This window comes from Fusarium solani (assembly GCF_023522795.1).
Source record: "Fusarium solani strain SB1 chromosome Unknown bctg00000016, whole genome shotgun sequence".
Classification (NCBI taxonomy): domain Eukaryota; kingdom Fungi; phylum Ascomycota; class Sordariomycetes; order Hypocreales; family Nectriaceae; genus Fusarium; species Fusarium solani.
This window is the reverse complement of record NW_027072142.1, coordinates 170,059-185,206: the sequence shown is the minus strand read 5'-3', so window position 1 is coordinate 185,206 and position 15,148 is coordinate 170,059. Positions and strand designations below refer to the sequence as shown.

The 15,148-nt window shown below is 50.2% G+C and overlaps 6 protein-coding genes across 6 annotated transcripts; 3 read left to right on the top strand and 3 right to left on the bottom strand.

Annotated features, from left to right (window-relative positions):
- Positions 1-1,263: 1,263 nt before the first annotated feature.
- MRS44_018418 (uncharacterized protein) lies at positions 1,264-1,878 on the top strand (the record flags this gene model as incomplete). The annotated part of the gene is made up of 1 exon (XM_046270212.2): positions 1,264-1,878. One exon carries the CDS (start codon positions 1,264-1,266, stop codon positions 1,876-1,878), a length of 615 nt encoding a protein of 204 aa, XP_046125873.2.
- Positions 1,879-3,848: 1,970 nt separating this feature from the next.
- MRS44_018417 (uncharacterized protein) lies at positions 3,849-4,139 on the bottom strand (the record flags this gene model as incomplete). The annotated part of the gene is made up of 1 exon (XM_065615907.1): positions 3,849-4,139. One exon carries the CDS (start codon positions 4,137-4,139, stop codon positions 3,849-3,851), a length of 291 nt encoding a protein of 96 aa, XP_065471979.1.
- Positions 4,140-5,185: 1,046 nt separating this feature from the next.
- MRS44_018416 (uncharacterized protein) lies at positions 5,186-5,952 on the top strand (the record flags this gene model as incomplete). The annotated part of the gene is made up of 2 exons (XM_065615906.1): positions 5,186-5,610; positions 5,661-5,952. The coding sequence occupies 2 exons, from the start codon at positions 5,186-5,188 to the stop codon at positions 5,950-5,952; spliced, it is 717 nt and encodes a 238-aa protein (XP_065471978.1).
- A 111-nt stretch (positions 5,953-6,063) lies between these two features.
- On the bottom strand, positions 6,064-8,354 carry MRS44_018415 (uncharacterized protein; the record flags this gene model as incomplete). The annotated part of the gene is made up of 2 exons (XM_065615905.1): positions 6,064-6,687; positions 6,750-8,354. The coding sequence occupies 2 exons, from the start codon at positions 8,352-8,354 to the stop codon at positions 6,064-6,066; spliced, it is 2,229 nt and encodes a 742-aa protein (XP_065471977.1).
- Positions 8,355-9,996: 1,642 nt separating this feature from the next.
- Positions 9,997-12,517, top strand: MRS44_018414 (uncharacterized protein; the record flags this gene model as incomplete). Its single annotated transcript, XM_065615904.1, has 3 exons — positions 9,997-10,599; positions 10,747-11,031; positions 11,201-12,517. The coding sequence occupies 3 exons, from the start codon at positions 9,997-9,999 to the stop codon at positions 12,515-12,517; spliced, it is 2,205 nt and encodes a 734-aa protein (XP_065471976.1).
- Positions 12,518-12,787: 270 nt separating this feature from the next.
- On the bottom strand, positions 12,788-14,817 carry MRS44_018413 (uncharacterized protein; the record flags this gene model as incomplete). The annotated part of the gene is made up of 4 exons (XM_065615903.1): positions 12,788-14,358; positions 14,406-14,425; positions 14,573-14,583; positions 14,755-14,817. 4 exons carry the CDS (start codon positions 14,815-14,817, stop codon positions 12,788-12,790), a joined length of 1,665 nt encoding a protein of 554 aa, XP_065471975.1.
- Positions 14,818-15,148: the final 331 nt, after the last annotated feature.

Here is a 15,148-nt window from a genome sequence, read left to right as displayed (position 1 = left end):
AATCCCTCTAGGGAAATAGTCAAATTAAATCCAGCCTACATGCCTCTTGTTTCTACTCAAAGACAAAAGCTAGAAGCGGCCTTTGGGAATTATTGCTCTCACATTCGTCGCTTCGCTCGAGTGTCCTTTAGCCAGCTTCCACAGCTCTCAAGCCATCTCTTCGACGCGAAGCAGAAGAACTAGGGACCCTGATGGGATGATCTCATTATCTCCTCTCCGGGGAAAGAGAAAACTGCGACAATCCATTGCCGTTTTTGGTCTTGATTGAGACCCTTGTCGAAGACCCCACTGACGGCTTGTTGACCGGCTGCAGCCACAACAGCCACATCGTAGGGGTCGAGTCCTACAAGGGCGGATATGAGTACAGGCCAGATACGTGCCTAATTGCAGGCAGCTGAGCAAGTCGTGGCGGGGACACATGGGTATTGGGCCTTCGGTGGCGCTTGATCAACAGACAAATGTAGAGGTGAGCAACCCTAAAGCCAAGAAACTGTTTAGCGGGTCACTTACAGGTGTGAGAGGGGGCAAGACGCAATTGTCTTGAAGGAAGATGCGCAAGTAACCGTGGTGAGGCGGTGCCCCGGTAGTTGAGTGGTTGGAGCAGTGAGCAGCTGAAAGTGTGTCGCTTGCCCCGCACACCCTGTCAACATCAAGTCGTAGTAGGGCAGACCGGTCCGCACCGCGCAGATCGCTTAGAGCCGACAGATGATCTGCGTTATCTATTCGCTCTTAAAGGAAAAACCATGCTACTGCATTGCAGGTGTTGGTTGTGACGGAGCTTACTGTCTTGTCTCACACAATACGAAGACCAGACATGGCTATATGAATATTCAAATAACACCTTATTTGAATATGCATGAATATATTCATATTCATATCCATATAATATATGAATATAATATGTACTTATGTATCCATATTCATGCATATTCATATAAGGGAGGGGGTCCTGATTGGCTCAAATGAGATGTAATCTCTGTGGGAGATGATAGGTACTAGTCACATCGGGCCTCATCAGCTTAGGTTGTATGGCAGCGTAGGCGCTATGCCGTCAATCTCCCAGTCACTTGAGTTGCTGAACCTTCTATGACACTGCGAAAAGTGGAAGTATACGACTAAGTTTTACATCTGCCTGCTTTATCTATAGCTTATACGCCATGCTAATCATCTAATTAGGCTCACTACTCGCAGCCGAGCAATCGCGATGATCGTATAATTCACTCTATCGATATGTGCTGGTTTATACTCGATAAGTATTACACTATGACCGAGGATGTCCCCGTATATGCCGCCGCCCTCCTTCTCGATCCTTCTAAACGCAAGAGCTATATCGAAGAATGTTGGCCCGAGGAATGGCACGAGGGCGCGTTTGCCGCCGCCCGTAGTCTCTGGAAGGAAGAGTACAGTCACGATGTCGAGATACAGCTCTCAGAGCAATCCTTGGCTGCGCCTACTTTATTAAAACGAAAGAAGGATACGATGCTCTCAAAGATGCGCTTAGAACTGCGAAATAAGATGATGGCGAGAGCTCGGGGCAAGGACGATTTTGATAGCTTTATCTCAGAGGCTCCTATTGCACTTGCAGAGGGTACTACGCCCCTTCAATGGTGGTGTAGTGAGGACGTTCGTACAGCGTACCCACAGCTTAGCCGTATGGCTATCGATATCGTGTCTGTACCAGCCGAATCAGCAGATCCAGAGCGGAGCTTTTCAGGGGCTAGGCGCACAGCTAGATGGGATAGGCTACGATTGCTGATTGAGAGCATTGAGAAGATTGAGTGTATCGGCAACTGGCTGCGAGAAGGACATATTAGACCGCCAGCTAAGGGCGGGACAGCCCTCCCGTGCGATCCAGAGGCTATAAATGGTGATATCTAAGAGAGAACGGGAGTGATTGGGAAATTTTCGGGACATATAGCTACGTCAATCGATTCCTCTCACTTCACTGCAGTAGCTTGGCATCACGTGAACCCTTATATGAATATGCATGAATATGTTATATGAATATGTGTTTTGCGAGATAAGTTGAATATAATATGAATATAAGAAAATCAGCGTGAATATTCATATAGCCATGTATGACGAAGACCGAGGAGTTGCTTGTCTACCGGCAGCAGCCAAGGTGGATAAAACCGGTAAGATGCGGTATTTTCAACCAACGTGGCCGGGAATGCATTGACCCATTGTCAAACCTGGAACATCAAAAGAGTTATGCACTTTGCCGTCTGAACTGCACGTTGCCTTTGTCGAGCTGAGGTGGCTTACTAGAAGGTTGCAGGGGCACGTAGTCAACCTTGGTACGTTGGCAAGGAGGCCCGAGCGGTGGTCAGTGATCAAACGACCCTCTGTGTGTTCAAGGCGTGCATCCTGATGGGATATTGGAGCATTATTGTGGACCCACTGTTGGAGGAATGAGGCCAGACGCAAGTGGGGCTAAGATAACAGCGTGTCCGCGATTACTTTTAATAAATATAAAGATTGTATTATATATAGAGGAAAATAAATATATATATATATAATATATAAGTTAAAAATAAATTGAGGTAAAAAGAAATAAAGTAGTAATAATAATAACATATGTCTAAAGACGTAATATATATATAGGCTAGATTCGAGGTATTTTATTTATTTACATAAAGACGTAATGCGTGCATAGACGGCCCTATGACGTGCACGGGCTAGTTTGGGTGTAATTGAACGAATTACCAGCACGACTGCGTACAGTAGGGCAGATTCGCCAGGCATCAATGAACAGCCACGACAGCCAAGATACCCAAGTCCAAGCCCAAGCCCAAGCCCAGGCTCAGGCCAGAGTCAGCCGTTAGGCCATTCAATATGTCTCAGCAAAAAAAGGTAGTGACAACAAAACAAGGCGGAGGCTCTTCTGAGGTACTGGTACGACCTGGTACGCGCTTGGTCTCGGAAATGGCCCGTCTCCAAATGGCGGTGGGGCTTGCGGAGGCGGGTCGAAGAAGCCGCAGTCGCCCCTGTTATGCTCCACATTCAGCCCTGCACCATTCACCCTGGATCCTTGCTATAACCTCTCGTGGCGAGGTTATGGGTAAATAGCCCTGAGCAGGCTGACTCCGGGCGTTCGATCGGCGCAGTATCCTGGCAATGGATTCGGTGGCACCAAGACATGGCTGACAAGCCAGTCCCCGACAAAGCTGCCTCTTGAAAGCGGTTTGCCCAAATGCAGCACCCATGACCGGCTCAAATAATCAGGCTGCGAAATGATTGGGGTGGAGTCTAGTAGTACCCGACAGTGGCGATATTGCCAGGGCCCCGATCGGCACCGGGCTCCACCCTACTAATAGCCTATCTAGCAATGTAATAGGCAGAGACGGGGCTTTAAACTCGACTGCTATCTGAGAACTTGAGGCGAGGTGCAGGGGTGGCAGGGGTTAAATTGTCTGGGCGCCATCCTTACGAGCTGCACCTGGACCGCGGCGTCACAGGGTTATGACCAAAATTTAATTACCCGGATGCACGGAAACCGTGCAGCTCTCATACATAAAATGAAAACTTTGACTTGCTAGGTGGTAGCAGCTGGCTGCTAGGCAGCAGGGCTGGATCCGAGGTCGACATGACTACTTGTCTCGCTCCGTCGCCCGAGTGACGCGCCTCGCCTCAAAAACTGGTCGTGCAACGTAATTAGCATCTGCTTCCCGTCGATACATGCAATTAACTGTTCCGCCATCTAGTATCAAGTCCGCGTATGCCCAAAATCTCCCGGCACATGTTTCATGACACCGGCCAGCATTACACCTCTCGCTAGTTGAGTTCGGTAGACCCTTATATCGAACAATGACGTGCCCATCCCAACCAACGAGTCCACCTGATTCCATTCACGATGTAGAAACGTAGATCGGGGAAGACTGTGAGGTGCCCATTGAATTCCCTATGTCGTTAACCAGCTGAACATCAAGTGGACCCGACGCCTGGCTGACGCTGACATCAATTTCCCCGTAGTTAAGTTTGGCGTAAATGTCGTCAAGTTTAGCGTGGACGCGAGCAATGAAAGCGAGGACCCCGATGAGGGCACCCATAGAGATGAGATTCACAAGGAAGTTGAGTAAAGTGGTGGTTTTCATGAAGGTTGAGGGGCCCTTAATGGGCGCTTCCGGTGGGTGAGCCATGGCTTAATCAGCGGGCTTGGAAGCTGTGTTTGAGACGCAGGTGGAACTTATGATAGAGGAGCTGGGGCGAGGTGACCGAGAGGATATGGGAGGGCGGAGAAGAAGAAGGAAACCTTTAGTTGGAGAAGAGAGAGGCATGGGGAATCCCTGGAAGATAAAGCCATGACGGTTTGACTGATGATCCCGAAAATAATCTTAAGATTGCCTTAACAGTGAGACGGCCAGGGAGAGGGAACCTCGCCAATGCGAGAAGTCTCATGGCATTGGACGGCCGTAACCATAGTAAGCTCGGGGAAATTGTTTGTTTGCTTCCGCTTTTATGGTAAAGAGCTGGCCTGAGGCGATGCCTATTTGGGCACGCCGCCAACGTGGGGAGGCCCTATCAGGAAAGTCGATTATCTCCCGAGTGCGCAGAAAGCTCCAAGGCGTACCTCGCCCCACATGATCCCAGTCATCCCGAGAGCACATGAGGGATACGAAAAGTTTAATCCCGGAAGGAATTCCTACCAATTCCCCGCCAAAACACCATCAAATTACTTTGATACCATCAATGAATTCCCCTCCAATTCTAGAAGAGATACAGGTCATCAACCCCTATGATGACAAGAGCTTTATCAGGGAAGAGCATAGTCGCCGGTTGTGGCCGACCGACCCCACCCGGGCCGTTGATCTCAGCGCTCATCATAAACCAACTCAATCAATCAATCACCCCAATCAAATCAATCAACCCAGTCGATTCCTTGGTTCAATGAGATTAATTCCGGTGATTTGTAAGTTGCCATGATTTGAGAAAGTTGATATATGCCGTGCTGCATCTAAACTACCTAAAAAAGAATAACTTGGACGTGCCCTTCGCCTAGTCCTACCCTGTACAAGATGGCTACAGATAGGTGATACTTCTTAATCCCGTGTAAAGCCGTAGCCTGGTTGGTAACTGCTATCGCCACCTAACGCACACCAAACCCCTCGGCGGAATGACGCGCTCCTCTGCACCCTACCGCGACGCGTTAATTTCGCCGTCAACATGACATGACACCAACGACAAGATGTCGGACTTGCCAGCACCCTTTTCACCGGCGAGTCTTTCACCGGCGAGTCTTTCGCCGGAGATTTCAACGCCTTGCCCCACGCCACTTTTTCCCTCTGCGTTCTCGCGGCTGTCACAACCAAGGACCGTGGCCGAGCAGCTCGAGAAGGCTGCGGTCGGAGAGCTGCCCCCTAACCCGACTATTGAGGATCTACCCAAGGTCATCTGGAAGAACCGCCGTTTCGTTCAAGAAGCTTTGCTAGCTCGGAAAGGTGCAAAAGGCAGAAAAAGTTGGATCAGATCGCACCGCATGTTCTTCATTGAATTGAATCACCAGGAGCAGCCAATCGGTCATGTGTGGTGCTGCAGCCGATGTGACACGAGGGGTCGGCCAGAATTCTTCTCAGTACAAGCGACATCTTCTGCAGCAGATTATCCTCGCAAGTATAGATCCACCCACTATACGAACATATCCCATATACTGACTTGCACAGAGCCCACCGGATCACCCCTGTGAGTCAATCGAGCCCCAGCGACGATAGCGCGATCCATGTACCCCGCCAGCAAAGTCAAGCGCCAGCTTTTACGGTAGCTGCCTTGCCGGAGCATTCTCAAGCTGAGTATGCGGCGTTTGACAAGCCACTGGCGTACAAGATTTCCCAGAAGAGCTCATTACCAGCAGACCACCGAGCATCGATCAATGACGGCTGGAAGAAGCTGGATGAGTACTACAGCCAGACTTCTCAACAAGCAGTACTGATTGATAAGGCCCTTACTGATAACTGATTGATTGATCACCATGTTACTGATACTGATTGATTAGCTTATCAGTAAATGCCAAGACATGACGTAGTTGTCCTTTCAGCCCGAATATGTCGCCACCCCCTGATTCTCAGCCTAGTTGTCATCATCGCGAAGTACATGCACCTCGCGAATAAGGTCGTTCTTGTTCCAACTGCTAAGACACTCTGTCATCTCAATAGTCTCAGCCCCAAGGCGTGCACGATCAAACGAAATAGTACGCCGAGCACCTGAGAAGACACGTTCGGCCTTATCCGACATAGGCGCAATCGAAAGTACGTTAATAGCCATCTTGTGCAGCCGCGGGTATTCCATCCGTTGCTCCTCTCTGGCCCACCATGCAAGGGGACTGACTGCGATTTTGCATGGAGAACCGTTAATAAACTTCTCCAGCTCATCCTCATCGCCGCACGCCTCCGTCACGTCGAGCGATAGCGCCAGCCTATCATACGCTGTCATCTGGGTCTCCGGAGGCTCCTCTGGAGTACTGGCAACAGGAATATCTTTGTACTGAGCCCAGATCTGTCTGGCTTTGTTGATCGCACCATCATGCCAATCCTCATGCCAGTTCTGGCGGAGGTATTTCAATCGCTTTGATGGGTGGAGAAGCAATGCCGCGGAGTATACAGGCGTCTCATCAGTCTTGAAGTAGTACTTATCAAGCACAAACCAACCCATGTGGATGGAGTGGATAAGGCGTTGATTCTCGCTGTACGTCTTCTATCATAACGTAGTTAGCGCCATCATGCATCATGCTATACAAGATCGAAGTGACTGTATACCTTTGCATCTTCAAAATGCTTGAGCAAGATGTCCATATGGTAAAGTAACTGGTCTAACGACGACCACTTCTTCTGTTGCGCTAGTGTCGCCTGCCAGAAGGGTTGGAGGAAGTCCGCCGTTAACCTGAGGACATCCCAGTCATCCTGTGTGAGACTATCTTCACCCAGGGCCTTATGATGCTCTTGTTGAAACATCATAAGCTTGTCTCTCTTCTCGAGTGCAGTACGAAGTAGCATGTACCACGAATTCCATCTCGTTGCATTGTCAATGCCGAGTGCACGACCTGCCAGGCGCTGCCACGCATCGCTGTGCACTGTCGAACTCTGTATAAACACGGCGATATTGTGTAGTTTACCAAGGGGGCCCATCGATCGCCATCCGGCTTGATCCTCCGGCACTTTTCGATGTTTACCCTTGCTGTTCTTTTGCTGCAATTGCGCCTGTAGAGACTCGACAACTGTGGTGTTCGCGTTACTATCTGCCTCTTCAATTGCCGCACGGAGTGCCTCTTTGCTGGAGGCGAAGAGAAACGCCTGGAGGCAGAGATTGATAATATGGCCTCCGCATCGAACTCGGCGCTCGGCGGGGTCCATTCCAATGCCAAACTCGTTCGCCAATGCCGTCGATAAAGCACGCAGGCAAGTGTCATTGGCGGTGGCGTTGTCTGATGTAAAGTAGCCAATGTTGCCAGCGACATCGAAATATCGTATGGTGTCAAGCAAGTGCCGCGACATCGTCTCTCCGGAGTGACTGTACTGTACGTTCGGCAGACCCAATAGGGCCTCACGGAGCTCGTAGTGTTCATCAACCCATTGCCCACATATTCCGAGAAAGGCTTTGCGATGCGGCGATGACCATAGATCGATGCTGAAGTGGATTTGTGACTTTGCCGCCTGCAATTGAGCCTTGATGTTCTCGCGATGCATCATGTATGACCGCTCAACATGAGCCAATACCGTATTACCTGACTGGATAAGAACCTCCTCTGCCTTCGGGTTAACTGCGCAAAGAAGCGCTTGATATTCCGGCCAAGAGACACAGTTGAGCGGGAGACGGCGGCGCGTGATCAGTTGGATTTGGGCTTCATAGAATGCGTCAAGCTTGATCGTATTCCGCAGGATCGATTCTTCGTTCCGGGAGAGTATCGCTCGATTTTTCTCTTCGGCACGCGTGAAAGCTACTTCCAGAGACTGTTGAAGTGCCTTCTTGGCTGGCCTTTCTTCGTCATCAATGATAATACCGTGGTCCTTTCGCATATGTCGTTTGGCGCTTGTGGTCGAGACTGTTCGCCATGGCGGGTTGTGGCAATGTTGACAATACCACAGTCTCTGGTTATTCTGGTGCGTCTCTTCGTCTCCTTGAGGCACACGGAAGTACTTCCAGGTTTCTGGAGTGCGTAATTTACGTTTCTTCGGCTGCGATTGACGCGTAGACGCGGATGATGCGGGGGAAAAGGGGCCGGAGAAAATTGACTGTTGTGAATGAGGCCGCTCAATTGCGGAGATGCTTGATTCTGGCGCCGGCGAGCTTAATTCTTCGCATTGAACGTCCCCTACGAATAGAGACGACCCGGGAAGCATGTCGGCGCGTGGCATATCATTCATGTCTTATAAATGCAAGCCTATTGAAACCTTTGGAGTGGTGCGCACGAGACCATCTACCTACCTTCAAAACAAACGTCGGACCCCTGGCTCTGCCCGACAAGTGGCATAGCGCTAAACGCGAGAAGCGGACACGCCGTGTCGCGTCAGCTTCGCGCACTTGTCGCCCCATTTTGGCGTCTGATCAGAATTGATTCTTGAGCTCGTCACTCAGCTCACGCAAGGTTGCGTCGTGGGACCTTCGAGGTTAAGCCATCATGTGCAGTCCAGGAAATCTGCGAAGTCGCTCATACAACGTCAACGGGCGTATTTTGGGTTGGGCGCAGTGGGTTGGGTGACGCTAGCGGGGTAAGTGCGTAGATAACCTTTTTCTCGACGGCGAAACGACAGCTGGGAAAGATAATTCTAACCGGGGTGGAATCAGTGCCAGGAAGGCGCTCTCGCCAGGGAAAATTTCAGCGACGATGCCTTCAACTTGTATGATAGATCATTTGTAGAGACCAGCGTGTTCGCTGCGATGTCAAGTGCATTGCGCAGCAGAATGCTAAGTGAGCCAACCTACCCTATGTACAGCGAATAGAGGCTACCGCATATCTCACCTATTTGTTATGGCGGGGCTAGTACCTAATAACTCTGTGCCTGTTTCCCTTGAAAGATAACAGGCGCCTCACTCAAGCTACGAATATTCGGGTTGTAACCCTGCAAGATATCGATTCAAAGTTAAAAAAAAAATATTGTGTTGCCGTTGAATACATATGTAGAAAGTAAGTAATTCTGGGCTCTGACCCGGGCGATGGGTTGCGTTGCTGAGGTACCTGATTTACCGAACTGATCGCAGCAATCTGACTGTACCTGCTAACACATCTTAGCACCACGTAGGCAGGTCGCAATAGCCTGGTCACGTGAGTTACTGATTACTGATTGATTGGTTAGGGGCTTACTGATACTGATAACGTATCAGTATCAATCAGTAATCAGTACTGATTGATAACTGACTGCTTGTTGAGAAGTCTGACTACAGCAAGCTCGGAGAATCTCCCTGATTCGCGGCAGCAGTCATCCTTCATCCGAGATTTGGCATCAGCTGGTTGGAGGCTACTTGGGCCACTGAGGAGCAATTGGCCTGGGTTTGCGATGCGAAGACGGGCATAAAGGACTACTTCGCGCGGTGGTATCAATCAAACCAGCGGAAGGATGAGTTACAGTCGAAGTCTACTCCATCGTCAACGAACAGGGGTAAGGAGGATGATCACTACACGCAATGGATCAACAGCAGAACGAAAAAGGCATTTGCAACGAGCAACAGTGTTAGCGAGATGGACAAGTACTTCCGTCTCGGGCCACAAGATACACAAGAGCCGATCCAATGGTGGAGGGACCACAAACCTTCATTCCCGGTGCTAAGTTACCTCAGCAGGCTCAGACCCACTCACTAAGCGCACAGACGTACCGATCACGTGCTTCTGTGAGAGGGCCTGAGTGGTTTCCGACGCGTTTTGGTGCGAGTGCGACTGAATTCATTCCATCGACGCGTCCCCGCCACCCCGCACCATCGCTAGCTTGTCCAGGCGAATGCCACAGGCATTTCCATCAGACCGTGGGCAAAAATACGACACAGGACGATTCTTCAACATCGAAGCGCACGATGCATGAACCCGCCACATCATTGTCATCCCTCAGCTCGATAGGCAGCCCGCAATCTATCAGCAGTCCGTCATCTCCTCCGCCATCTCCATCGCAGCGCAATACGGATGCACGAAAACAGAAGCGAGATAGCACCGAGAAGCTTGATCTGATATGGAAATACATACGTGACGACTTGAACTGGTCGATTGGCGACTTTGTTCGAGCTCTGGCAACCTCTGAGGGCCAGCGGAATACTCAGAGGAGGACTGCATTTGCCAAAGCAACGTTCCAAGATGCTACAGTCCTGGATGCATACGTGGGCCGGTCTGAGAATAGGGTTGTAGCATCCTCTCGAGGTTACTTGATCCAGTACCTAAACATCGGTGCTATGGAGCTGCGGCAGGAGATTGAGCAACTTGGCAAGATAACGCCATTTCTCTATGCTCAGGGTCAAGAGGTGGTTGATTTTGAGCGACTGGACAGCAATCAGATCATCGAGGCCGCTCAGCAGAAGTGCCCACTGCTTATGCAGACTCTGCGGAGTGTTTTGAGGCCACATAACCACCTCAGGAGAGGCTATGAGGGCCATGAAGATAACGGATATCTCATTAACGTCCTGGCAGTAATATGTAGATCGCACCAGCGGAATCGATCGTCGGGTTTCCAGATACAACTGAGCGTATATCTCCACTCCAAAGGCGTTAAAAGACGGCAGTTAGAAGCCCTACAACGACTCGGGCTTTGCTGCTCTTATCACAAGACATTGCAGGTGATCAAGAGGCAGTCAGAGCACGCTGCGAAAGCAGTAGCTGCAAAAGGGCAACAACCAACTGTCGTTACTGCATACGATAATTTCGAGCAGATGGAGCACGTCAAAGAACAACGTGTTGATAATCAGGGCTCGTTCCATTCAGTCACGACTGGACTGCTTATCCAAGGCATTGAGATGCCGGAAGGAGGCCTGATGCAAAGCATGCTGAATCCAGCAGCAAGGCTGCAACTGGAGGATATATTCTTATCCCCAGGGAATCAAAGAGATACCATTGAAGTAGAGGTGAGATTCATTTCCATATCACCCATCCACCTTACGGTTAGCTGATCTTGTAAAGAGGTAGATATCCCGTCATTTCGTGTACGAGTCAATCAGGGCTGCTTTTTCGGACTGCATGTCAATGCCACCGCAACATCCTATGCCGGTGATAGATATCCTACCACGACGGAAGACGGCTCACCTATCGCTTGGTCCTATCCCATACGACGAGAGCACGAATGCAGGCAATCTGGATGTATTATCCAATATCTTCCGGGAGCAATACCAGTTGCCGGATGAGGCATTCAAGGAGCGGTTACTTCTCGTATACGGTGACCAGAAGACAACCCAGCGCATCCGCATGATCAAGAGTCGCCGATCTAGGGCCGCCCAAGCAGTTGATAGCTTAAGATGGGTATTGCCTGTGCCAGCTCTCTTTCACGTGAGAATGAACTACCTGTATATGCTAAGCCGGACGCATTTCGGCGCAGCAGGTGATGGCAGCAAGGCCACACTCTATGACGCTATGAACTTCTGGGTTCGCAAAGGAATCCAGTCGAAGAAGGCCGACTTCTACGCTCTTGAACAGCTCGTTATCCACAGCTTTCAGGCCAGGATCTGTGCTCTTATGTGGTCTAGACTCGGTATTCTGGGTCTAGGTGATACAGAGTTGGATATCGCCCGCATTTTGCAGTCATACGGCCCGAACGAACTCAGCCAACTCATTGAGAGCATCGTACAGTCTTACGACGTCGACTGTCGATACACGAAGAATCCCGAGCTTAGAAACCACATCTTGTTCTTACAACATACCCAAAATTACCTGGTTATGAAGCATGCCATCAAGCACGCCGATCTTGGTCTCCTCCATCGAGGTATTGCCCGCAGCTGTGTTTATTTCCATGCATCGGGACAGCACAAATACGCGTTTGAGATGCTCTATCTTAAGCGTCTTATTTCAACCACGGCCGCAGCGCCTGAACTACAGAGAGCCATCTTGGCAAACGGTCTAGTGAATACCACTGGCGTTGACGACGGTTGGTTTGAGACCGATAGATTGGTTGAGTTCCATAATGGCAAGCTGAAGACTATATTGAGGAACCGCCGCGGCTCAGCCATTACCGTCAAATATCTCATGGAGAACTGTGCTCTAAACACAGACTTCTTCAAGTCAGTGGAAGAGAATACGGAGTCGCTCCTTGGCATGAGTCATAACGGGAACCATCCCGAGAAGAAGGCAACCAAAGATCTCAGAATGATGGCAGAAGTACTCGTTGGGAGTGGATCTATCACTGGCACTCAGCGCCGCCCAGTCACACATGAAGCGATCGATCTCTTTGATGCTGCGATCTCGAAACTAGCCGGAGGAGGTCTATGCAAATTCAATAGGAAGGAGTGCTTAGATCGACTGGATCTCACCGCAGATGACCTCAACGCAGAAGAAGAGGATGCTGGAGACGAGATAGGTGAGTTCTTCACCGTCGATGCGGAAGACGAGGTAACGGGCTAAGCCCTGCGGGACAAGGCACTGCCTTGTCCTCTTGCTAGTCTGAGCACTGTTGCTCCGGTGAGTGGTGACGACTTCGTCTATCTTGTCGAAGGATTTTCTGTCATCTTCTCTTTCTTTCTTTCTTTCTTTCTTTCTTTCTTTCTTTCTTTCTTTCTTTCTTTCTTCTTTCTTCTTTCCTCAGCTCGGATGTAAAAATGCATGAGGACTATATAGCTGTAATTTACACTATTAGAATCCATCACAGACGCGCTGTGATGCTCATTGCTCGGCTTATACTTTATATGGCTTTGTGGCCCTCTGTGCCTTCTTACTCGTCCCTTGACTGTTGCTCTCAATCTCTTGCAAAGCACGACGCTTCCTTGGTCTAAATTCGGTGGCCTTTGCCACCTTGGCTTCCGAACATGCAGCTCGTAGGAGGTCTACTACTTCAGTTGCATAAGTCTCCCGAGCGGCCCAAATAGTACCAACTAGCAGCCCTAGCGTGTCAACAGTATCGATGGAAGACGCTGCTTGTGATAGCTTGCGTAATACAGTATCGGGGAGCACTAAATCCTCTCCGCCCCGAGACAATACAGAGGACCACCGTTGGGCAGCCTCTTTCCTCCACTTCAACAGAGCGGCTCTTGCAGCAGCAACGATATGCTTCTGTGATACCATCGTATTCGGTAGGCCTCGTGCAACTCTGACTTGTAAGGACGGTGGATCTCCTCGACAAAGAGCGCAGCAAGACTGTGGGCCGGAAGGGTGCAAGTATGAAGCAGTATCTTCGAAGAACTGGAGGATACTCTTTCTGGTGCAGTGCTTGCTGTTGATCACGTCACTCAGTTCCTGAGATAGAGATCGATTGCGCGCCATGCTTGACTGTAAAGCTCCTTGAGATCCCTTCTCGGGCATCGCCACTTCGAAGCACCAAGGTTCCACGAGCCAGATGAACTCTCCTGTGATACCAGCACCTCTGGCTGCCCGACCTGCCCGCTGCCACAGAGAGCATAGTGTGGCCGGTTGTCTCCACTGTACCACGAGTTGGATATCTGGATTGTTGATGCCCATTCCCATGGCATCAGTAGCCATGATAATGCGATGCCTGGAGCTCTCCCGGGCAGTTTCTCTGTCAGGCTTCGCAAATTCCCTCGAGATGCTCTCTTTATCGAAGGTTGCGAGCTCGGCGTGATACGGCTGGATCGCGTTCGATGCAGCCGTCTTTGAGCAACCAGTGTTGATTAGTGCTACAGTTAATAACGCTGCGGCAGCCTCAAGAGTCGCAATGGAGTCGAAATACACCACTGTCTTGCGGATTTTCATGCACCATGTCCGGCTGTCCACTCCCTGAAGGACCTGGCTGCTCCGTGGCTCTCGTGCGGCGAGGGATATAAGCTGCGTTGCACTGTGCATGTCGCCAACTGCTATTGCTGCTCGCGCTTGGTTTTCGCAGTCCTGGGCAACTGCATCCTTTATGGCCTTCCTCACTGGCTGAATGAGGAACTCAAGGTCTCGGAACGTGGTAAGCGGATGTGCCATCCGCTTCACATCAATGAAGATGTCCGGGCGATCAACAGAGTTGCGCTGGATGAAGACCTTCGAATCAAAACCACACAACTCCTTCACTTTGGCTAGTGTTTGAGGATCAAGTGTTGCAGAACATGCTAGCCATGGCACCGTTCCGCGAATGAAGCTTCTCAGTACAACTAGTTGACTGTAGTGCATTCGGAATGACGCTCCCCACTCCCAAACTACGTGAGCTTCATCTATAGCAACAAGAGCCAGCTTTTGTTGGAACGACGGGTCTCTAAGCACCTTTGTTTTAAAGGTTTCAGACAATGCAAGCTCCGGACCGAGAAGAACTACAGAATCAGAACGTAGTTCGTAGATATCTAAGGCTCTCACTAACCATGGGTGTACACACCTTTCCTGATGCTTTCAAGCAATGCCAGTGAGTTCGTCCCTGCATTGAGTACACATGGACTGCAGCCTGGGACCCTAGATATTGATCTTGCCTAGTTAAGGCGACTCAGATAAGCCGTACTCGTAGTCATGTATCAAGAGCGGATGACTAACCTGATCTTCCTCTAGAAGCGTCAGCGGCATGATCATGAGGCAAATTCCACCAGCCAGGGCTGGAACTGTTTGAAAGACGAGGCTTTTCCCCAACCCGTCGGTGCAATCAATATCATATCTTTCTGATCAACCACGAGTTTGCGTATCGCCTCTACCTGCCCAACTCGCGGCCGGAAACCCACCAAACCCTCAATCTTAGAAGTCAATTGCGCGTCATCCATATTAGTGGCGGCAATCTCAGCCATGCTGGACGATCCGTCAAATCGGCAGCCTCTCCTGAATATCCGTTTCAATTCGGTTGAGTGAGGAAAGGCGGATGCCTTGAGTCTGGGACTATCCGACTATCGCTATTGCATGAAATCTGGGAGCCGTTGATGTTCGTGTCGGTTTCACAACAGAGGACTGTAGAGTACCAAGTCCAAGGCTGCCCGAAGGTCGTACTAGCTTGGGAGAGCCTCTCTTAATAATGGAGTCTTTGTTGCACAGGAGATGGTGGAGTTGCCGGTCGTTGTCGAGTGAATTAGCTGGCGGATTTTCCGACGCGAAGGCCGTTCGTAGTGATATTGCACAAGAACC